This window comes from Rhinichthys klamathensis, unplaced genomic scaffold (assembly GCF_029890125.1).
Source record: "Rhinichthys klamathensis goyatoka isolate OS25496 unplaced genomic scaffold, OSU_Roscu_1.1 h1tg000593l_1, whole genome shotgun sequence".
Classification (NCBI taxonomy): Eukaryota; Metazoa; Chordata; class Actinopteri; order Cypriniformes; family Leuciscidae; genus Rhinichthys; species Rhinichthys klamathensis.
Window position 1 is genome coordinate 227,902 of NW_026607050.1, and position 25,655 is coordinate 253,556.

Here is a 25,655-nt window from a genome sequence, read left to right on the forward strand (position 1 = left end):
TTTTAATTGCCCTCATGTACAACAACAATACGTATCTGTCAAGCTCTGTCAATTTCCATATCTCTGTCAGGGTTGGTGGCTGTAGAAATCACAAGGCGCAGGAGAATTCAACAAGAAAAATACTTTATAACAAATACTCAGGAGCACTTTATTAATAAGTTAAATAAACACTAGTGATGTTATGCCTGATACTGAGGCTTCGAAGCTTGTGTTGAGAACGTCAGGTTCTTCCCGCCAGAGCTCCATATCGAGGCTTGTATTGTTTTAGTTTAATGACGTCAAGCCTCGGCTGAGTGCAGTGGTTTGAGAAAGGGTTCACTTTGGGCGGAACGATGTGTTTTTTTCCCCCTCTCATGTTACACAAGCACTTCCACTTCTCTCTGTCCATTTCACCTTAATCACTTCTTCACTTCACCTTCTTTTATCAGTTTACTCCATATCCGTACAAGAAAAACAAAAGCACTCCCCAGTTACTAATAACAACACTTAGCATAAATTCAAATAACTATTTATTTATGTATACATGTTTGTGTGTATATGTTAATGTACCATGAACCATGTAACACATTTTGACACACTCTTGACAATATTTTTCCTACACCATATTTCCATTGACCAGCAGGTGTCCCTGGGTGCATTCGAAGCTGGAAAAGGCTCCGAAGCTTCATTAAGTTTCATCTCGTCACCACTAATAAACACGCAGGAGATTGTAGAAGTAATCACAGGATAGCACAACCACTACACACAAACGCAAACAAGACCGAACCCAGAACTGAGGAAACTCAAGGCTTAAAGGCACAATATGTAAGTTTCGCCACTAAAGGTCGCTTATTCGAAACAAAGGCGTAGCTTGATGATGCCGTGAATGAGTGTGGAATCATGGGAGTTGTCGTCTTGACTCTTCACCTCCACAGCCGATGGAAAGGAATCCGGTGGACTCGGGCAGAAATCATGTATTCATGTAAATCGTGTAAATCAAAAGTGAGCGAGTGAATGCTAATGAGAGAGACCTCTGGAAACACTGGTGTCTGAGCTTTTGTTATGCCTGTGCTGCAGTCGCCCGCTTCCGCTCTTTTCGTTGCGTATGTGGGGTAACGCAGCTCTGTTTTACATGGTTAAAACAATCATACTAAATACATTTGAGTGTGTTGAAAGTTGTTATAACATTACTCTGTGCGTTCACTAGGTGGCTGGTATGAGGGACTTGTTGCACTTTGCAGTAATCTAGATCGATATTAGAAAATCGTATTAATAAAAAACGGATGACTGTTGCTAAATGACATGCAATTTATTTGATAATATATTGTATGATGGAGAAAGCTGTCTCTGATTATGCTAGGTTACGTGACACAATAGTGTTGTCTCTGAGGCATGGTAAAAATCAAGAAAATAAGCGATTCAGACAAGCCGTGTTGCGCTTTATATCAATGATTCGTTTTCTGTTGATAAATGTATATCCAAACAGTTGCTCCCCTGTCTAATAAAACACATACTGTATTAAAGCGTCTTTGGTGTTTCCATGATTTCTACGGAAATCAATGGTAGCGTGGATATGACGTCATTGACAGACGAGACGACGCAAAGACACGGTCGATAACACTGGTTAAAATAGCTGCTTTCTCTGGATTTAAACATTGTTGGAAACGTTTGGGATATTGTAAGTACACAGGTCAACAAAATATATAACATTGTGCTAGTGGTTTTTGGCTATTTTAATCTAAAAATCTTACATATTGTGCCTTTAAACACATGGGGGGATTAATCAAGGATAAAATGGAACAGGTGTGGGAACTGATTAACAAGCAGGGAAACTTACTAGAGAACAGAACAGGCAAACAGGAACAACACAGTGAAAACTAAAGTGCGGGCCGTTTACACAACACAGTTTCTTACTGGAACCTTTATGCATTTTGTCTGTTTATTTACCCGACAACTGCATTTTGGGGGCCTGAAAACGCAAAATTTTGATGACGTGTTTGAAGTTTTTAAAAATGACACCGTTATCGTCTCGGTGTAAGCTACAAACATGTGAATTTGTGAAAACGGTGACATCATGTGCCTGCGTCTAGGCACATAGTGTTTCTTTACAAAGTGACATCGCCAACTACTGGCCTGGAAGCATAATACAACGTTTTTAATCATTTTCGCAGTGTGAGTGGGGATCATTTTGACAACATTTTTCAAGTTTTTTAATACATTGTTGTCATGTAAACATAACCTAAAACTAAACATTATCATTACATTCTTTAAATGGCAACTTAAATTTGGTTTTGTGGATCCCAAATCACAAAAATTGTATAATTACAGAAGAGTATAGTGGTGCACTTTTATGGTGCTTTAAAATAGTTTTTTTTTTTTTTGTTCTTGCTGGAGAACAATCCGTTTACTATTAGTTATTGTATGTGTAACATTTCTTCAAAAGTGTATATTTTTTTCATTAGACAAAAAAAGAAAATAGCATAAATGGGTTTATGACATGGGTGAGTAAATTATGACAATTTTCATATTTTGAATGACCTTTTTTTGTTTATATTTTCAGTTTTAGTAATTAAGTGCTTTCCTATGCTTTTTTGAATATTTCTTTTTAGCTTTAAATGAGACATTCTAGTACTTTTTTTCAGACATTTTCATTTGTCAAAGAGTTCTCAATGCCATAATACAATAAAAGCTCATTCCCATTACAGATTATTTATGTTTTAAACTATATACTGTTAATACATCGCTGCAATGTTTGTTGTACTGCCTTTCATGTATGCAGCTTTAAACAATGATAATAAAATATCTATATACCTTATGCGCCTTATGCGCATCTTTCGAATTTTGTCTTTGAAATTCCGTTTTTGTGGTAGCTCTGTATATTATGGCATCGCTGTCGTAATTAGCTGGTGAAGTGGACTTACTCATTGTAGAGTTAACGAAAGTTATCATGAGCATTGTAATGTTTGAAGGAAGTCATTAAAATGATCGGCTCATTAAAAAATACGTAAGATCTTACCGTCATGCTGTGGAAACACAAACCAGGAGACAGAACACGACGAGCGCAGCTTTGGAAAGAGGCGGGGCTACATAAGGTCTATACCAATCTTATTTTTTACTTTTATTTTGGAATAAAATGTTACCCAAGGCTGTTTTCATGGACGAGTCCCAGTCTTTTGATGTGGCTTTGTAAAATAAGTACCTCGGACTGTGAGTCATCAGGACTGACCTTATGAACTCCACCTTTATTTCTACCATCTGAACACCTGCCGTTCGAAAATGTCAAGGTGTTTCCCATCAGTTTTAACCTCTCTCTCTCTCTCTCTCTCTCTCTCTGTTTCTTTATATTGCCTTCAGTACACACCTCAGTCCCTTTGTCTTTCTGTCCAGATCTCTTTACACTTGCTTTCTTTGCACCTTGACCTTTATCTTCCTTCCCAATATCTCCGTCCTATTCACTTTCTCTCAGGCGAGAGCAGGCTGTCTCCGTAGTCTTTCTTATCTTTAACCTCGCCGTCCCTCCCTTTCTCCATTTCTTCCACTTTTAAAAAAAAAAATCCTTCGCTCTCAATGCCGTGACACTCAGAGATGCCTCATCCAGAGCGTCTCTGAAGCGGTGTAGCATTGTAACTGGCAACACGACAGTCCCATAATCGCCTGTCAATGCTGATTCCTTCTCTTTTTTCACCTCTCCTGCCCCTCCTCCTCATCGCTCTCTCTCTCTCTTGTGCTTTCGCTCCGAGGCCACGCTGGCACCGCCTTCCCAGAAACGGTCGTGGAGGTTGAAACAGCCACAGATGGTGCTGAGACACACAAGCAGCCACTCTACTACAAATGTGTGTGTGTGACAGAAAGAGTGTGAACGGCTAAAGAGAGGAGACCGCTTAGAAGGGAGCGCTCAGCACCTCTGGGACACACGAGCGCTCCAGAGGAAATATTTATGACCCAACGGCAGTAAGTGACCCCCCTCGCGCAGCTCCGTATGAGCCGACTCTCGCAGACGCACGAGCTGAGCAGGTTCGGGCAGGAGCGCAGCCACGGGGAGGAAGTTTTCCTCTGTCTACAAAGCTTTTGAGGATAAAACAGCGGGAAGAGAGAGAAACCTCAGCATGAGCTGCAGGAAGAGATGCAAGAGGGAGATTCTGAAGTTTGCTCAGTACCTCTTCAGACTAATTACCGGCACACTCAATGCAGGTAAAATTGGAAAGTTTTTTATCTTGTAAAAACCTGGTTTGCTCTTTGTTGGATTTGCAATGGCGTATAAAATACTTTGGTGCAATCTATATACAGTATTGATGTAGAAGTTGAGGCAGTGCAGCTCAAACAACCTGCAGCCATCTCTTAACCGGGTTTTGACCTTTTGATAATATCTATCTATCTTCTCCTTCCTAATCTCCTTAATCATGTCAATTAATCCAAGTCAACTGGCAATTAGGAGGAGGCAAACAAATTTTCCCCATCATTTGCCAAATATAAATTGATGTGTCAGCTGTTTCAAGGAGAGATGGGCTCTTCTTCGTGGATTGCAGCAAATTTAGTCATGTTGTCCTTGAGTATCCTGCTGTAGTTTTCCCAGTGTGTCTACAAATAATGTCAAATTGTGTGGAGATAATTTGGGCAGTGAGCCATATTTCTGAAATGAATAGGCTTGTTGCAGGAAATCAGCAATGCATCAAAACAAATGCATGGGAGTATGCTGACCTTGTTAAACGGTTTAATTTGTCAAGATATGTTTTTGCATTCTTTCATTATTTATTTCTATATATTGTGAAAAAACAATTTAATTTTCAATATTTTGAAGAAATAACCTGAAGGACTCATTATTACTAAATGTTTGTTACAGAGAGAATTAATGGTCTAATAATTGTTCTCTTTCCACCTCAGTATGAGGAAGTTTTGTTCTAGCTAATCCAAGCAAGAAGTCATGGGATTTGTCTGATTTGACAAGTTTATTTGTTTACTCTTTCCCTTTCTTTATTTCACGTTTATTGATTATCGTGTATCTGTTGGGTTTTGTGTTGTGTTGAATATCCTGTGAATCTCTGCAGCATCTGAATGTGTGGGTGCGTTTGACAACAAAGACCACGGATGGCAAAGCTTGGCATGCATTGCTTTGCTCGTCTTATTTTTTATGAATACGATGCATTAGGATGTGTTGTGTACATAATTTGAGTGATAAAGAGACCTGCGGTGAAGACTTGACTACTGCTGGCGGACTGGTTTAAGTAGATTTCTGTAGGCGGGACTGATGTAGTGTTTGATCATAATCACTGACAGCGAAAGAAAAACTTTCCCTCATTAAATCTTGTTGATTATGGTCATGTGTTGATAGAAGGCATGTCTTCTGTGTTTGTGACAGGCTGTCCTTTTTAAGTTATTACTTACTTTTTTTGAGCATACATTATATTAGTCAAGCAGTTCATTTAGCAGTTGATCATAATCTGCAAAATCTGTGTGTTCCTATAAAATGGTATAGACTATTCTCTTCGCATTCTCTTTTCAATTATATTGACTATTTCCTATAAAGATATAGGCTATTTACTAAGCAGAAATTCTTAAAGGGATAGTTCACCCTAAAATGGAAATTAAGTCATTTACTCACCCTGGTGTTGTTCTAATGCCATATTGCCTTCCTTCCTTTTCGGACCACAAAAGGAGAATAAAAAAAAAAATTTGAAATAAATGTCCCGCACACACTCGTCCATATAATGGCAGTGAATTACGACCAGCATCACACCTTTTTAAAAAGACGCAAAAGTGAATGATTCCATACAACAAACATGTAGTATATTCAAAGTGTTCTGGGGGTATAGGATAGGGTAAGGCTGGGCGATATATGGCCAAAAATATTATCACAATATTTTTTTCCATATCATATGATGTCAAAATTCATCACTATATTAATTTACCTACCATTAATGGGGAAGGAACTGCTCTCAACATACAGTACTGTGCAAACATCTTAGGCACGCTAGTATTTCCGCCCCAAAGAAATGGTTTTAAGCCAGATATATATTTTGCTGTAGTGTTTCAGTAGTAAATATCAGTTTACATTTCCAAACATTAATTTTGCCTTTATTTGTAACAATCCAGTGAAATTTCTGTATGCACAAGGAGTCTGACAACAGCCTGTATGCTCCACACGGAGATCTGATATCACCATTATCGAGTCCGTCTGAGATTACATGAAGAAACAGAATTAACTGAGACAGACTAAATCCAGAAGAACTGTGGCAACGTTTCCAAGAGGCTTGAAGAAACCTTCCTACATTTCTGATTTTATAGGGATCTTGACATGATATAGTTTTTCACCAAGCCCTACGATAGGTTTGATGAAAAGCAAACCAAAATTGAATGTATTATTGAACATCTTCCTTGGCCATTGGTCTTCTGTGCACGGATATTCGAAGATAGCGCCAAGTGGAATACAATCCATGAACTTTCTTCTCTGAGGTGAATATATCCATTAGATATATTCATACAGCATTAAAAACACACAAGGGTGAGTAAATGACTCAATTGTCATTTTAGGGTGAACTATCCCTCCAAGACATTAAGGTTTCAGAGCAAATATCTTGAATTAAGTTCATGCTTACTCCTTTGGCAAATAATTTTTCTTGTTTTAAGAAAAAAACTCAATAAATTTGTTTATGCTCATAAAATAAAATGAATTTATGATCGGTTCACACAGTATTATATCATATTTGTCTGGTGTTGCACTCTCTTCCACTGCGTAAATGGCTACAGATATACTGCGCTATCTTTATTAACAATGCTTAACATTTGCCAAATAGTGATTTAATTGAATTTAGAGTCAAAAGCATGAAAAATTAATTAATCCAGATGTCAGCTGTTTTGTGATGATTACCAGGATATATCAAACGTGCTGGAAAAAAGGATGTGTTCTTGGAACGAGCCCAATGTCAGATATTATGCTGAGTCACAGAAAATGACTTTTAATATTGATCGTCTGACAGACTGACAGCTTTTCTGACTCTAAGTTGCTGGAGACCGTCTTTCTGCCTTCACTTGAAATCCTTGTTACGGTGCTGTATTGATTCGGCTGACACACTAAGACAATCCGTCTAAACATGGTTGTAGAACCGTGTTCTTGTTTCTGTTGGTCTTTCTTTTCTCCGTTTACACTTAAAATAATAAATAATAAAAAAGTTTAAAAATAAAGATTTAAAACGGGTTTGAATTTTGTCACAATATGAAGTGGTAATTATTATGTCACAGGAAATTTGAATATGACCGTCAAAGGAAATTATTTTGGTTGAATGCCAAAAACTGATTATCTTGTACTTTTCTAAGGAGCCATTTGTAATATCAATATATTCATGCTTATATTTCAACCACCCTTGTGAAGGCAAACACTATATCTTTTGTCTTAGAAAGCAATGCACAGACACTGAATGTCAATATCTGTTGCTCAAGTGATCAGGATTGATCGATGACCTGAAAGAATCGGTCCGTTGTAAAGTCTGACCTGAGCCTGATTCTAATGGGATCTGACGTAGAACACAGCAGAGGGACACTGGAAATCTGTGTCCTTGGAGATATCATCTTATTCTGCAATTCTTAGTCAGTTATTGTGTATATTGTATTATTTATTAGGCTACATCATATAATAATAAAAACTTGATCTGTGCTGATTAAATATCTTCAATATTTACTGTTGAAAGAAACAGGAAGTTGGGGTGGGACAAAGGTCTTTCTTTTTTTTTATAATGACGTGAAAGCTAACAGAATAGTTTTTATTTCCTTCACCGTAAAGAAGGAATTATTGAGAAAACAACGCAACTTGATGCATTCAGATTTTTAGGTACTCTCAACTATTGTCTTAAAAAATTATCACACAACCTTGTTTGTCAATTTACAATGTATTCATTCACTATGCAAAATGCCTCATTCAGCCATAAATTCTTCGAGGGAACTACAGATTTCTTGTTCAGCAAACTAATACATTAAATTATTGATCTATCATTTTGGTAGCCATATATTTGACACTTAATGGGAAATGAGCTATGCTATCTTTGTTTCTGAAGGTGCATTCACATTGCAAAGCAAAGATATCTGGAATAAAGTTTTAAAAGGTTGTACCATAGACCTTAGTCTCAGCCTCAGAAGTCACTGGAAACAGCCAATCAAAGTCAATTTCAAAGTCGTCATGTGAATAGGTGAATTCTAACGCCGTTAAACATGACGCTGAACAAAACGAACTGTGATTGGTTGCTTTCTGCCAACAGTCTGAAGGTGTGTCTACTATACATAGACAATACATACACTGTAAAAAAACCCCGTAAATTTACAGGTAACGGCCTGTTTTTTTTTACATAAATTTGCCGTTTTGTCATTATACAGCGAATTCCTGTTATTTTACAGATATTTGCTGTAATTTAAAGGTCCACTATTAAATTTACAGGTAATTGCTTGTATTTTAGTTTTACATCAATTTTACGTTTTTTTAAAGGAAATTGTCTGTATTTTTACAGGGTTATGTGTAATTTTACATAAAATATTCGTAATATTTTACAGATTTTTTCTGTTAAATTAGAAAACACAGAAAAGAAGGTATAACTGCAGAAATCAGCAGTCATTTAACATGTTTTCCTTGAAGATCATTAAGCATGTGGGTGTTAAAGTGAGTTTTAAGGTTAAATAATAGTATTTCCGTACTATATACGGTAAAAACTGTGATAGATCTAATGGTACATTTAATGTAATTTTACTGTAAAATACATTTAAATTTACAGTTTTTGAAAGTGAAAAAGAACAACTCGTTTAATTTACAGTGAAAAAACGTAAATTGACATTCCCACAATTCTCTGCGTGACACTTAACATTTGATGTGTTTTTGTTGAAAAAACTGTTTCTTCATAGTTTTCTTAGTTTTTTTTTAATCAGTTATGTATATTAGGGTTTTATGTTACATTTAATGTTGTTAAACTAATGTTTATTGCATTTTTAAAATTTCATGTGTCACCATGATGGTGTTTAATGTTTGTGCGAATGACACTGTGCAGTTTCTATATATTAGTATTAACTCTCTTGTGGAAGAGCTGCTTGTAATGAGCTTTGAATGATCATGTGACTCATCACCACTGTGGTTGTTGGTTGTCAGTGTATTACAATGGTACAAAACCGAAATTAATACTTCAATAGGTCAGTAAATTAACATTATATCAGATAATGAAAGATAATTTTGTGTAGAATAACAGTAATAAACCATAATTATAGGATAAGAAATTACCATTTTTTTACAGTTTTTTTCCTGACAGTATTTTTCCGTTTTTTAACAGACATTTTCTGGCGCCCCTGCTGCCAGAAAATTACCATTTTTTTACGTTTTTTTTTTTTACAGTGTAGCTAACAATAATGACAAAACAACAAAGTCAACAAACAGTAAATCTATGAGAGTAACTGCATAATTTAATCATGCTGCAATGCATACTAGGAACTCACAAATCATCAACATTTTAGCAATATTGTTTGTTCAGCCAATTGTGTTTGACTAGTTAGGACAACATTTGGGGAAATCTGTTGGTTTAACATGGGCTTTTATGTAGTTTCTAGTAATTCACAAGTCTCAGTATTTGACTCAAAGATCCAGTGAACTGGAAAATATGTAGTTGCTATTTTTTTTTTTTACCCTGTAGTGTCTTTTAAATATGTCTTCTCCTTTCTTTATAGTCCATTGTCTTGATTAAAGATCATAAAGAAAATGAAATCCTTGTTTTATCTCACCAGCAGTAAACACCTCTTGCTATTTCATTGCTGTAAATTACTTTTGAACAACCTATTACATTTTGTACCGTAATGTTCAAATGTCCCACAGAAAGGACAGTGCGAGCTGCATATTTCTTCAGGCTTTTGGACCCTGAAGACTGTGAATTGAATGGCTGACTTTCAAGCTACATGGAGCCGGAGGGCTGTGTCCATCTATTTGTCACATTGTGGCCTCGCTCTCACCGCCTAAACGCTCGAAATCTCTCTCTTGTGAACAAATGACATTTGCCTTTTTGTTTCTCCTCAGTTTATTGCTTTCTGCTGTCACACACGTCCACCGCTGCAATGTATCATCCATTTTTAGGGGAACCGGTTGAAATACTTGGCACAGGATCTGGAACAACGTCTGCTTTTTGTCTTTAAGGAAAAAGAGACAGAAATGGCCTTCATATTTCTAATCTTGCCTGAGAGCATCTGGAGAACTTTCTCTTCTGCTTTATCACGTTTTATTTCTCACGCAAACCTCTCAGGTGCACATGCATGCAGCAAAGTAGATGGTTATAGATTTCAAGTGATTTGATTAGGTTTGTCAATGTAATTTGCGGAGGTCTCACAAGGTCAAAATCCTTCAACTCGTTGACATTATGCTCTCTCTTTGAGTATGAGAGAGTATCAGATGCTCTTACCGGTCATAATTCGCAATTGAACAGTTTCTAGCTTCCATTTCTTTTTTGTCTGTTTACTTGCAAAACTGTGCGTCTTCGCGTAAGGAAGCGGTGTCGTATTGCGTGAAGGCTGAGCCTGTGGTCATGTCAGTATGGTGTGTTTATTTAGACAATCTCTGCGACATGAGTCGTGTAGGTTTCGTCTCTTTGGTTTCTCGACAGCTATTACCAGGTCATGTTCCAGCTGTCCTCTGAGATGCCGTTCCAGGAGCCCACATAATCCTTGACCAAACACTGAATATTTAATCCAAGATGCCAGCTCATTGTGGCTTAATATGCCCTCACTTCAGTTTGATAGACAGACTCGCAGCTGAGCTGCTATTAAACAGCCTTGTATGTGTTGTCAGGAATAGCTTAGCTTGGATAGTGGTGCAGTACTTACTAGTTATTAGTATAGGTTTCCACCACATAGAAGGTATGTGCGTGACGTCACAGTCGGCCGTATAGTGACTGCGGTTACGCCCACTAAGTGGCAAAAAGACTGAGCGTCAGCATTGGTTTTCAGCGTGAATGCTGCAAAAAACACATCTTAAACGGGAAAGAGCTTTGCGATTGACTGTAGACTACAACTAGATTTGACAAGAAATCTGAGGTATATTCCGGCGGGAAAGTCCCTTTATTGCGCGGTACATTTTCTCCCATTCATAGTAATATTAGTGCACCGTCTTTCTATATATAATGTCTTTGGTACAAGTAAGCCCACTCATTTTATATATATATATATATATATATATATATATATATAATGGCAGGGCTGGCAAGAAAAACGTAACATTACAACAGGAAGACCCTGAACGTGCATGAAAATGGTAGTTCCCAAAATATTTTAAATGATGTTGGGGTCCAAACAACATTGGACCCCACTGACTTTCATTGTACACTGCAAAAAATGAAATATTGCCGGGTTAAAAAATCTTAAAATAAGGCAAGAATTCTTATTTTTTTTCTTCTAAGATAAATTAACTAGCCTAGAACTAAAAGCAAAAGATTATTTTGCTTGTTTTGAGAAAATATGACTTGAATTTTCTTACTTAGAAAAAAATGCCAATTCTGGTGATTTCTGTAAATGAATTAAGTATCTTTTTAAAGTGTATGGTATATTTTGACACAGTCTATCCAATTTCAAGCCATATTTTCTTATTTTAAGAGCACAACGTTTCTTATTTTTAGAAAACAATGTTAGCACATTCAGACACAAAGATTATTATTTTTAATTGTTTTCTACTTTACATTGAATGAATGCATGAGGCATTTAGCGCTTTCATATGTACAACTGTACACCCAAAGCCCTTTACAATCATATCAGGGGATCTCTCCTCCACCACCACCAGTGTGCAGCATCCACTGGGATGATGCGACGGCAGCCACAGCACCAGTGCGCTCACCACACACCAGCTATAGTGGAGAGGAGAGAGAGAGTGATAAAGCCAATTCAGTGAATTAAACATTATTTAGTTTGAACCATAACATTTTTTTCGGTGCTGACAACTGTCAATATCTTGTACATCAACCCAGTAACTTCATTTTAAAAGATTATTCACCCCAAAATGAAAATTTCCTGATAATTTACTCACTCCAATGCCATCCAAGATGTTCATGTCTTTCTTTCTTCAGTGGAAAAGAAATTAAGTTTTTTTGAGGAAAACGTTTTAGGATTTTTCTCCACACAATGGCATTGTGGAATGGAACTTCAATGGAATTGCAACCAAAATGTTGAAGTCCAAATCAAATCAATGGGTCTTATAGCGAATCGAAGAGTCATTTAAAAAAAAAAAAAAGAAAAGAATAATAATAATAATATACTTTCCAACGTGATGATGTAGGCCTAATGCCCGGCGCGTCACAGACCAGCACAAGACGGACAATTGTGGTTAAAAAGTATACTTTTTTTTCTTCTTTTTTTTTGAAAATGACTCTCTAAATAAGACCCTATCCTCAGCTGGGATTGAGGAGAGCCATTTGAAGCACTTTAAAGCCCTTTTAAATGAAACTGCATTGATTTGGACTTCAACATTTTGGTTGCAATTCAAGTCCATTGTGTGTAGAAAAATCCTAAAACGTTTTCCTCAAAAAACTTAATTTCTTTTACACTGAAAAGACAAACATCTTGGATGGGATGATTTGGGTGAGTAAATTATCAGGAATTTTTCATTTTTTTGGAAAAAGTTAATTGGGGAGTAGTGAAAAAGTCAGCGAAGGTCTTTTGATCACCAATTGTTGACAGCAGTTGTTTTCATCAGGTTCTTATAGACAGCAGTCGCTTAAATTAAAATAAAAATTCAGTTTTTTTGGTCTCTTTATTTTATATATATATATATATATATATATATATATATATATATATATATATATATATATATATTAGGGCTGTCAAATGATTAATCGTGATTAATCACATCCAAAATAAAAGTTTTTTTTTACATAATATATGTGGGTGCATTGTGTATAATTATTTTATATATATAAATACACACACATGCTTGTATATATTTAAGAAATATTTTCATGTATATACTGTATATAGATTTATATATAATTTATATTATATATAAATATAAATATTTTATAAATAAATTATATATTTTTCTTAAATATACATGCATGTGTGTGTATTTATATATATACAAAATAATTATACACAGTGCACCCACATATATTATGTAAAAAAAAACTTTTATTTTGGATGTGATTAATCGTGATTAATTATTTGACAGCCCTAATATATATATATATCACTATCTCAGTGATGTATGTGTAACCTTGATGTATGTGTTAACTTTACTCAGTAATATAAAATACATACTTATTACTAGGTTTTACAAGCAAGTAACAACAAAGGACGCAATGACGTTACTAAACCAGTGAGAGGCAGCAGTTAAAGCGTGCCTAATGTGCAGAAAAAACAAAGAAGAAGAAGCGGCACTTGTGAGAGCATGCACGATAGATTTTGTTCGTATTTAGGCGCCAATTTTGCAGATGTGGAAAGACGTTAACAGACTGACTACATTTTCGTGATTAATCATTTGACAGCCCTAGTTTTTTTTACAAAAAGCACTCATGTCATTACCATTATGCCTTTAAGTGGAGAAGTGACTATTAAGATTACAGTCCACAGTTAAAGGGTTTATCAACAAAACCCCACAACACTTTAGTCAACAGCTAGATAGATTGTAAGCAAAACCATGATCAACTCAGAATAATAATAAAAAATTAAGGCTGCCGTAAACTCACCTCTGTATTAATTTTCTGCATAAGCTATCCAATATCTCTCCAATGCTTCTTGAAGACTTGAAGATTGTGACAAAGCGTGGTGTGTAGAGATCCACAGCACCATAAAAGTTACTCTGCAGTCTGCAGACCTGTGGTGACTAGACTATCCTGTCAAACTCTGCAAACACCTACAACACAGGCACACACACACACACAAAAAAGGCACGAAACAGTGTGGACATTTTTCAATGCATGGTCAGGCCTACAGGTCAATTCTAAAGCAAACCTAAACAGAATGTAGTTTCTCATTGTGGAAAAAGGGATATGCATAAGTACTTAACTTACTTGTCTCTGTAAAAAGAGCTGGCCACTGCTCCATCTGCATCCACAATCTCACGTCTTCGCATTGAGAAGGTCTGGTCCATCTTTGATGCAATGAGAGGTTCCACTAAGATAACATCAGTAGGGATAACATCACTTAACATCAGGCACGGCGTTATGGGTGGGCCTGACGGGCCTAGGCCCACCCACTTTTCAACAGGCCCACCCAAAACTTTTCTTCAATTTTTTTTGTCAAGAATTATAAAAAATCGCCAATTAAGCTCATAATTTGTGCTAAAATAGTCTAAATGTTTAGTTTTAAAAACAATTTTAAGCTGGTTATTTCTTGATGTTTCTGCGCAAGTTCAGCAGACGGTGTTCGGGTTTTCTTCCGATCAGAGGATGTGAGTGGAGAGCGCATTTCTGAATATTCCGCTCTGTTCGCTCATTCTGCAGGCTCGCGCGCTCAACCCAGAATGGCCTGCTGGTTCGAACTTCGAAGATATGTGGAATAAGGCCTTAGGCTACTTAAATAGGGCAGGCTATAGCCTAGTATGGAAGCTTGTTTCCGCCATAGAATAAAACATTTTAAAAGATAGGCTAATTGCGACTTTATTTCACACAATTGCGACTTTAGTTCACACAATTGCGACTTTAGTTCACGAAATTCTGATTTTATATCTCGCAATTCTGAGAAAAAAAGTCAGAATTGCGAGATATAAAATCAGAATTTCGTGAACTAAAGTCGCAATTGCGTGAAATAAAGCCGCAATTGCATGTTATAAAGTCAGAATTGCGTGAAATAAAGTCAGAATTGCGTGAAATAAAGTCGCAATTGCTTCTCTTTTTTACCCAATGTTTACTTTATATCTCACAATTCTGACTTTGTAACACGCACTTTATATCTTGCAATTCTGCCTTTATATCTCCCAATTACGTAGGCCTATTATAAAGTCAGAATTGCGAGATAAACATGCAATTATGTGAAAAAAAGCCAGAATTTCAAGCTATATTTCTCGCACTTTTAGCCTATATCACGCAATTTTGACTTAATAACATAGGCTACAATTGCGACTTTATATCACGCAATTCTGACTTTATAGCTAACCTGCAATTGCCACTTTATATCATGTAATTCTGAGATATATGGAAGTCACCGCCGGAAGTGATCTCTCGCGCGTGTACGTCACTCATTGTTTACACAGAACAGAGATTGTAGGTAAGACGGCTAATTAAAATGGTACTAATTTGCGCTTATCCGGGATGTTTAAACCGTCGTAAAAGAAAACGAAAAAATTAATAAATAAAACAATTGTATGAGCGACGTACACGTGCGAGATATCACTTCCGGCGCTTTCCGGAAAAGACCGAAGCGCCGGCGCCCTCAGATTACTTGGACGTGGCTGTGTTTACAAGAGGTAAAAACGATATAAATACTGTTCGTTTTCTCACACAAACCGCTCGTTTCATGTCTTAGGCCATCAATGTGTACTTACATTTACGAGTCATTAAATCATGTTTAATTTGGACTTCTCTGTGCATGCTCTTTGAGGTGGTGACCGTAGACCTGCATTATATGACTGACAGACAAGAACGGTTTGACCTAAAAATATAAAAATTGAAACTACTGCGGAAACAAAGACACCTACATCTTGGATGCCCTTGAGGTAAGCTAAAACATACCAAAAATTAATTTCAAAGTGAACTATCCCTTTAACAATTATACAAAGAAATGGGACTTCCTGCTTACAATTATGCAAAATGACGATTTTTACGTCATAAAAATCATGAAGTGGAACACTTAAATCCTTATTTCTCCCATCTCGGGAAAATAAGGGAATAAACCTTGACCATTCAATAATATGACTGGGTTTCTAAAGATACAAAGCTTAATGCAAATGGGTGAAGTGTCCCTTTAAAGTGAATAGAATCATTCTTTGATGAAAATAACATACCTGTATGACTGATTATATATTTAATATATCTGCTAGGTTCTGTTCTCTGAAGGTTTTATTTATTGTCTGTGGTTAGCTGGCAATCACTTGTCAAATTGTCTGTCATCACTGAAACCACACAGCACATTTCAATGAAACATTATTCGTGTCTTTGCTTTTAAACTCAGCAGACACTTTAAATGAACCTCAGGCTCTAAATTCCAGCCGCTCGATATCTGTCTCCCAGACAATGTAGAGGAAGTAGGGCAGCTTCTCCATATCATATTCTCATTACACCCTTTCTCACTTCCACAATATAGAAAAAAAAAATCTTTCCCGATCAATGGCTCACAAACATTGTTCAACAATGCTTGGAGAAAGAAGCTGGATGAAAACCAAATGCAATTTCATTGGTATAATTCATTTATTCAGAGACTCTTCGACTTTCCTGCTGTCTTCTGTCTGCATTGGGGAAAAGTCGTTGTTGTTGTTGTTGTTTTTGTTGTTTTTTACTTTCTACAATTTCATTTAGACCTGAAGAGTATAGAGTCACTGGTGGTTTCACAGGTCATCATGGCAATTATAATGGAGTGTGTCTTACTGCCCTTGTGAAGAGACTTCTCTTCTGGCACCACGACATCGATTCTTTGTCCTGTCCTGTCCTGTCCTGTCCTGTCCTAAAGAAATGTATGTTAATTATAAGATATAAATGTTGCTGAAGATGGCCTGAACTGTAAAAAAAAAAAAAACATATTTTAGTAAACTAGACTTAAAGGTTTAGTTCACCCAAAAATGAAAATTCTGTCAATAATTATTAATTATTAATTTCGTTGAAAATCTTCAAATGAAAATCTTTTTAAGGAAATGTCCTTTCATTGACAGCTACGCAACTACCACTTTCAAGCCCCAGAAAGGTAGTGAAGATATCATAGAAGTAATCCACGTGACTCCAGTTGTTTAACCTCAGTATTATATATACTAATATTATTTTTTAAATACTAATCAACATTTTTCTCAAGGCATCATAATTAACCCGTCTGAAAAAAAAAGAAAAAAAACATCTTAAAGCAGTCTAAAATTGTTTGCTGGTTTTAGCTGATTTAAGCTGGCCTCAGTTGATTTAAGTTGGCTAGCTTGAAACCAGTAAACAGACCATTTTGGTTTGGCTGGTTGACTGGTTTAAGCTTTTTTTTTTTTTAATCATGGAAGTTGTCTTTGTGTCGGTAGTGTGCATTCTGTACTACAGCCTCCATAGGCAGCTCACAAGGTTTTAGATCCAAGCAATAAAATAGGCTGTTTCTTTTATTTTTTTGTAGAATTTGTCTCAATGTGCTGTGATCTCTGCATCCCCTACTACTGCTGTACACTTCTATGCAATTACTGATTATAATCGCCCAGCTGCAAGCCGACAATCCCATCACATGCCTTTTTTTCATACAGCATCACTGCTTGTATACTCCCACATGAACTTTTGGTAATGAGTTCAGTTACGTTTTGCCCAGTTTATTTGAGTAAGAGCCTATGGCCTCCAGCCTGTGTCTCATTAGTATTGCACTCTAAATGGCATCAGTCACTATTGATGTGAGCACTTGCACACTGACCTTAACCTGTGGCCCTTGTGCCGGAGTTCACTGACCTTTGAATCCAGAGCCACAGTAGATGATTCTGAAAACAAGCACGTGTTGTACTTTTGTTGTTCTTATAGCGTTAACGGTCTGTTATGTCTGACTGCATGACACTGTCTTAAAATGTTTTTAATCTTTAAGTTTCAAAACTTAAAAATCGGTCATGTTGTTCCATTGATTGATTGATTGATTGATTGATTGATTGATTGATTGATTGATTGATTTGATTGATTGACCTTTTTGAGTATGTGGTCAATTACGTTAGCCTGGATGCCAGCCCGAACCCCGCCCACAACATTTTTTGGTCGGGAAGTTCGGTCTGCACTCGATCCATTGAGGAGTAATTATGATCAGTCAAAAAATGTTCGGGCCAATCAAATTGCCAGGGCGGGATTTATACGATGATGGACAGATGATCTGCAGTTACGCAATCCTCACGTCATCAAAGAGTGCTTGGGTTGAACTGGTTTCCCTCAGAGATGACTGCAGCTGGAGAATTGAGATGTATAGATTCCGCTATCGCGTCTGTCGTAAAAGAAATCGACAGGGCATTAATTTTAAAAGACGAAAAGAGAACTGCAATAAAGGCATTTGTCGATCGTCAAGATGTGTTTGCCGTCCTTCCTACAGGATTCGGCAAAAGTTTAATTTATCAGCTGGCTCCGATGGTCTCTAAGAATATGGGACTTAATGAAAAGCCTGTTGTCATTGTGGTTTCTCCTTTGGTCGCACTCATGGAGGACCAAGTAAAAGAAGCAAACGAAATGGGCATGTTATACTGTACTCGCACACCATACCCATACTGGTAATCACTGTACCCCTTATAAGCGGTTTTTGTTTTTTTAAATAAATCATTAGATGATGTTACTCAATTCAGTTTATTTGCCAGACTCATGTCCAGAACACCATGCAAGACAGAACAAATAAACAAGACAAAGTACAAGTACAAGAATTACTCATCATTTTGTATTTAAATCATCATTAAAACATCATTTTTGCTCCCGGTCTCTTTTCTCTGAAGACTCAAATGAACACGCTTATTCAGTCTGGTGTCTTTCGTCGTCTCTACATACATTTATTAAAATCAGTCAAGTCGCGCTCCAACCCTGTTATAAAATTGAGACAGGTCAGACAAATGCGAGTGGATTTGTTGGCTTTACTGTCGAGATCTAATCCTAAACGGAGAACTTGTTCGTATATATATTCACATTTTCTATTTCGTTCAAAAATATTTTTCGAGCTTGCAAGTACTCTGAAAATTCTTTTTGCAACACCGGCAAAGGTCGTTAACACTAATTTTTCTTTTAAATACTTTTTCCAGAGTGCGTGCAGTCATAGATGCGTGCAGTGCAGTTCAGTTCTGTTGATATGAGTCGCTCAACATACGTCACTTACTGCGTTGCTCTGATTGGTTGTAGGTCTATCCAATTGAATGCAGAGTTTTTTTTTTCCTGGTTCGATTAAGACACGCCTCATAATCAAAGCCCTATGAAGCAGTATCAGACTCACATTCTGACTAGAATATGAGTATGACGAAGTCAGGCTACAATTACGTGGTATGTAAAGTTATTCTTTAAATATGTCTACTTTTGTGTTCCATTTCAAAAATGTACATTTTCAAAGTGTGGAAAACTGTATTTAAAAAGGGTAAGAAAAGATTTATTGGCCATCCAGAGCCCATTTTCCCATTTTAATTGCACTTGCATGTGTGTAACCCACATTGCGGTTTCAAAATAGACATTAAGCGTAACCTAATTAAACTCTGCATAATTAATAGGATGTACAGTGAATAATTAGAGGATGATGTTGTCATAATGTCAGCCTTGGATTACTTTAAACCCTCTCATGAGTCTTGTTATCTACAGTACTTCCTGTACGGTATTTGAGGTTATGAACACTATGAAAGATACAGTTAAATAACTTTTTAACTCTTGTTACATCTTCTACATGCTTAAAATGTTACATTTTTCAAAATTATTTTCAAATAGGCATAGCAATATCTGAGTATTATGCCCCGGGTCTGGGTTTATAGAGAGAATGCTCTAAAGGGCAGTGATAGTGAATCCCAAAAAAACAAATCACTCCGGTTGATAATCATACAGATCCACAAGAACTAAGCAGAGAGAACTGTAATATTAGACTAACAATTAACTAGTGGAATAAGGAGCAAGTCCTTCAGTGTCAACAAAGGCCAAAGTAACAAACCAAATGAATACTAAAAGAAAAGTGATCAATTAAATAACCTTATCAAATATCAAAATAAAATACAACTGGCTTACTTAACTCTAGGGCTGCAGCTATCGATTCTTTTTGTAATCGATTAATCTAGCACTTAATCGATCGATTAATCGAGTAATCGGATAAAACATTTTTTGTGTTTTTAAACAACCAAAACAAATAATGCATAACGAAAATGATGTGGTTGTAAAATGATCAAGCATTGGCTTTTATTTATATATATATAAAAAAAAACTGGTATTTATTCCAACTCCAACATTTGGCTCCAAAACTAAGCCTATTTATTGCAATTTTTACCCATTTAGTATAAGTGCCAACAATGTTCTATGCTCAATTACTTTGGTAGCCGATTAAAATGTCTTCCCCAAAAGTAGAGTGGATTTGGAGAAGCAGGCTGGGGAATTTCATTTTTTGTTGTTGTCTGTAACTATTTGGAAGACCGACGTGACATACAAACAAGGTCTCGCAAAGACTGCAATACAATATTTGTTCCTCCATCACGTCTCAGTGTATACAGTGAATGCATGCTGAAATTATTGTTGCGTGGCTACATAAAAGTTTAAGTATATGATGCATTGCCGCAATTGATCTGACTGGCGCGTGAGAGAGACGAGGGTGCATGCGTGCGTGTGTGTGAGTTCTTTTTTTAGGCTATACTCTCTTGCAATTGAACGTGAATACATTTACTACTTAAAAACATCAAAGCTAAACATCATATCTAGTCAAACCGCATCTCGACATCGCTACAAATACAGTATGGGATTAAAATCAGCGAACATCAATGTGTCATAGGCTTATGGTGTGTTCACACCGAACGCGAGTAGATTACATACAAATTCGATGCAAAGACGCGAATGGACGCATCATTCCCGCCGGGCGTCGCGACTGACGCGAATTGGGCGACGCGTTTGCCGCGAACGTGTTCCGCGCAAGTTGAAAAATTTGAACTCGAGCGAATGTTCAAGCGTCTAACTAGACGCGATAACGCGTATTTGACGCTCTATCCGCGTTCGGTGTGAACACCATTAGCTAACCTTGTTTCAGCGAGGCTTGGTGAAACAGCATGGAGTGGACTGTTGTGGTATGCCAGGTCTACTTTGCAGTAGACACATTGCACCTTGTTGTCTTCCTTTTTAAGTATGTAATGATTAGACATTCTCTGCCGTTTATGGACATCTTTACTCTCCGCCATCGCGCCAACTAAATTCAAAATCTATCACCCGCTATAGTATAGATCCGCGCATATAGTGCGCGTCATAGGAATTTAACGAGGCTTCGAGGCAGAGTTTTTGCCTCGAGGAATTTTTGCAATCGAGTAACTCGATGAATCGTTTCAGCCCTACTTAACTCTTTATCAAAAACAAAGCCCAAACATGTTCACCAAAATAAAGAGGCAGGTGACCCCTATGCTCCAAGATCTTTTAACATGTTTGTAACATAATTGAACATGATCCACTTGTGTTACAATCAGAAAGAGAAATGAGCGCTCTGTCGAGTGCCAGCAGCACCTTTATAAAGACCATACCTCGGCTGAACAGCCAATGACGGTTGTACACCCCATCATTGGACAACCTATCAGAAGTCAAAGATAGTGCAACAACACAAATACAGGGGCAGGTCTTAATAACACTGCTGTTTCTTACACAGAATGTGATCTTGTTAAAGTATGAAGAAGATATGTTTTCATTTTGTTATTGGTAGCAGATTTCAGTGGTGTTGCTTGCCATATCCTCAAGGTTTTATCTCAGCCGAATAACATTAAGAATGAATGGTACATGCTCTTAGGCTTATCTCAGAAATTCTTGCCGTCATGGCCACAATGCAATCATCTGAGCCTTTCCCAGACCTTTGGGAGCCCAGAGCTTTATTGTTTCTCTGCCATTTGATTCCGACTGCAGCTTCCAGTCAGCCCATTTCAGCCGCTTCCATTCCAGCCCCTTCAGTTATTGTAATCAGTTTTCTCATTTGCACTAATGTTTGTAAATGAAAATCCCTTCAGTCCACAGGATGGATTATTTCTGTGGACTGGATATAGGGTATTTTTAGAAGCACCCGTGCTTTCTGGACTTCATATGAATCCTTACATTGAATAGATTGACCACTTTTACCACCCATTTGTTCAGAAATTGTTCTGTGATGGTGGATTCAGGAGACTAAACCGAAAGAAAAAACTCTTAACCTTTACCCAGCGCTTAATGGCTTTCTGAACACCAAGGCCACTGGTCTGTCTGCAATGGAGGTGGTGTGTTCAGTCAGCTCATAAATTGAAGGCACTTTATATGTCTGTGCGCACTTGGTCCTTTTCATTTATTTCAATCATTTTATTACTCCTCCATAAGACTTGTGTCATTTATCACATCTGCCCGCCGCATGCATTGGAAAATGGTTTGCGACAATCTCTTTAAGGTCATCCGATTTCTGTTTCTGTTTCTTGTTCCTGTAATTGCCCTTTCCATCCTGCTCTCAGGACGGGGGCGGGGCAACCTGTTACTCACATGAGATCGACCAATAGCAAACCAGAACCATCCAATCAATTCCCCATGGACAAGTCCCGCCCTAATGTCACACTCTTAAAATCACTGGCCTCTAATTAGGGCTGGGAATCTTTAAGCACCTCACGATCCGATTTGATTCAAAAACACACTTTTGAAAGAAACCGTCTGTCAGTAAGTGAGTTTCGTGTATTGAATATATAGGCCTGCTGCATTCTAAATGGCATAAACGATGCCTTTGTAGAGCATTTGGAAGGTAAAACTCCATTTCGAACTTTATGGAAGATTATTTTATGGAAGGTTCGAGTGTGTGTGGGTGGTTCAGGTATACAACCCCAGGTATACAAATTTCCCCACAAAGATGGCAATATCCTAAATCCTTGTCCTCGTGGGGTTATTTTTGGTCCCCATGAGGAAAACGGCTTATGAACCAAACTAAGTGATTGTTTTTATTTTAACTATAAAAATGCAGAAAGTTTTCTGTGATGGGAAGGTTTTGGAGTAATTTTAGAGGATAGAATATATGTCTATGGAAAGTCCCCATAAAACGTGTGTGTGTGTGGTTTCTAGAGCACACATAGTTCAATGGTATCTGTGGTTAATCATTGAAGAGAGAATCACGATGCATACATTTTCTTTACTCCCACCCCTAATTCAGTGCTGAATATCTATAGCAGATATTATAAACTATAATAGTTGCACATGTATTTTGCTGCCTGCTTCATCAATAGAACTGTGTTCTGAAGAGTTTTTTTTTTTTTTTTTAAGAAAGTATTATGCATATTTCAGTTTCTATTGTACTTTCATTTCACTTTCATCTATTTTCAAAGGTATCCTCTGTCTCTTCTCAGGGTGAACATTCAGCTTCCATGAATACATTTTCAAGCCGTGTCAAACGCAATTTAACGCAGAATTTAACGCTAGATTTGCGTTAGTCAGTGTTGTTTAATGTTAATGCCTCTTTATTTTGCCCTCTTTTTTGTTTCTTTCTTGTCTCTGCCCTAACTTTTTTTGTTAAAAATAATTATCAATCCTTCCAAAATGTGTTTTTGTCTTGCCCTGGTTCACTATGGTAGCCTGTTATAATTCGTTGTATTTTAGACCTGTCGGGATGTTTTTTTGTGGGAAATTGTGTACATGTCACTTGCCCATGCGTGTCTCTTCATATCCGTAAATAGTGTATATGGTGTGGGAGTGGCATAGTTGTCACAATGAGCGAGAAAGGTTGACAAACATGCTCAAACCTCTGGAATCACCCGTTTTAAAATAAAACGCTGAAGAGAGGAGAGTCTGCTGGCAAAAAGAGAACACGAAAGAGCTCGTAATAAAACAAGAATCAACATTAACTTGGCTTTTCAGAGATGGCGAGAACTGAGGGATTTGAAATGCTGTAAAAGCGATGCAGAGAGAGTGTTTGTATTACTCGACAGGTGAGGTAAGGTATCTTATTGAACAGAGTTCACTGTAAAGTATTATCTATTGTGAAGGGTCATTTCATTATGGTTGTTGTAGCGCTGTGCTGCAATTTATGCAAGGAAGTACCGTGTCTACTGTATTAATGGGTAAAGTTACAGTAACGTCTTCAGCTTTTCAGCTTGAGATTATTTCCTTCTAAATTAGTTAAATCTCTTAAAGGGGGGGTGAAATGCTATTTCATGCATAGTGAGTTGTTTACACTGTTAAAGAGTTGGATTCCCATGCTAAACATGGACAAAGTTTCAAAAATTAAGTTGTACGTTTGATTGAGTATTTCTGTTCTCAAAATACTCCTTCCTGGTTGTCACAAGTTTCGGAAAGTTTTTTTCCGAGTATGGGCGCGTATGACGTCAGATGCGCCGGAATTTCCTTATACGGTCCCAAGGGCACTTCTCTCGGAAGGGCGCGCGTGCAGCTGTAGAGCGATAGCCGTAACCTATGCCCATCAAAGCGCTGTGCATCGGCTGCGCTGCAATATGTCACCAAAGAAGTGTGTTTTCGGTTGCCAAGGCAAGACAACACTGCACAGATTCCCAAAGAATCAAGCGTTAAGGGACCAGTGGATGGAGTTTGTTTTTCCAGAACATCAACACAGTTGTGCAAGTGTTCTTGTTTGTTCCATGCATTTCCAGGATGATTTTTTTATAAACAAGGCCCAGTTCGAAGCCGGATTTGCTAATCGTTTAGTTCTCAAGGATGGAGCAGTCCCAACACTAAAGGTTAACGGTCTTGCATTGGAACCGCAGGCGGTGAGTAGAACTGCTTCAAATATCTGTGTGTGTCTATCGGCGTGTTAGCTCCCCCCACACGGTACGCCTCCACCCGCTCGGCTTTTTCCGGAAAGACTCGGTACAGCCTATCTTTCTTTTATAAATATAAAAAAACTAAAGACTTTTTGGAGATATGATGGATGCAATATTACTCTATAGGTACTCAAGATTAACATGAGATTGACTGAAACTGAGTGTTTCACCCCCCCTTTAAGCCTAGGTGAATGTGTTATGAGCAGTACGAGAACCATATTCATCCGCACAGTCAAGCAGAGACGAAGCACAACCAAAACAATGTTCTTCTGCAAAATGCATGCAGTTTTGTTTTCCTATCCACTAGAGGGCCAAAAGTTACACATTGAATCTTTAAAAAAAAAAATTCAAGTACATTTTTTTTAATGGTTTTAGCTTGTGTTAGTTTTAGTTATCTAAAATAAACCTGAATTGTATTGTTCTATAGATTGTCAAAGTTTGAGCTGCAATACACACACTGATATGCAATATACTGTGGATGCCATGAATGTTCTTATTGCAACATATTACACGTGTCAAGTCAAGAGTCCATTATTTATATAGCGCTTTTAACAATGCAGATTGTTTCAAAGAAGCTTTACAGTGAGAATTGGAAATGAATGAAACTGAAGTTGTAAGTATATTAATTTTATGGTTAGCATTTGATAAGCAGTACACTTCATGTCAGGGTCTTGATTATTATTTTGCAATAATGTCGAGCTGACTGTAATTTATCCCTTACATAGAATGTACTATCAGTCCACTGAAAATGAAAAAACAGTATTTCAAAAACAATAAGAACACATTTTTCACAGCTGAAGCATCCAATTGAGGTCAGAAATGTGAACTCCTTGAGACTCTGGAAGCCATTTATTTTACAGTAATGACTCACCTCGGCAAGGTCAGCTGATGTTCAGGGCTCAACAGCATCCCTAAGATGTCCAGTGACCTTGGTTTTGCAGAAACTAATGCCATTTGCAAATTCAATTTAAATGCAAAGTAATGCAAATAATATGTATGTAGTTGGTCTCACTGCATTAGAGACTCAAGGCTCATGGTCGTCTTCTGCTGAAACACTCTATAACAACGCCAGTGCATGTTCCTGTAGTGAGATTGGAGCATTGACTTTACCTCCAAACTGAAATAC

General features: G+C 37.2%; 1 protein-coding gene across 6 annotated transcripts in view; it reads left to right on the forward strand.

Annotated features, from left to right (window-relative positions):
- The window catches only part of kcnip4a (potassium voltage-gated channel interacting protein 4a), a 248,446-nt gene that overhangs the window by 78,972 nt on the left and 143,819 nt on the right, over positions 1-25,655 (forward strand). Inside the window, exon 1 of one of the 6 annotated variants that reach the window (XM_056240373.1) lies at positions 3,762-4,170. The exons of the other annotated variants lie outside the window; for them this stretch is intronic. Within the exon in view, the coding sequence (XP_056096348.1) occupies positions 4,086-4,170 (85 nt within the window). The 5' untranslated portion in view covers positions 3,762-4,085. Of the gene's footprint in view, positions 1-3,761; positions 4,171-25,655 lie in introns of those variants that run through there. 6 annotated transcript variants of the gene reach the window in all.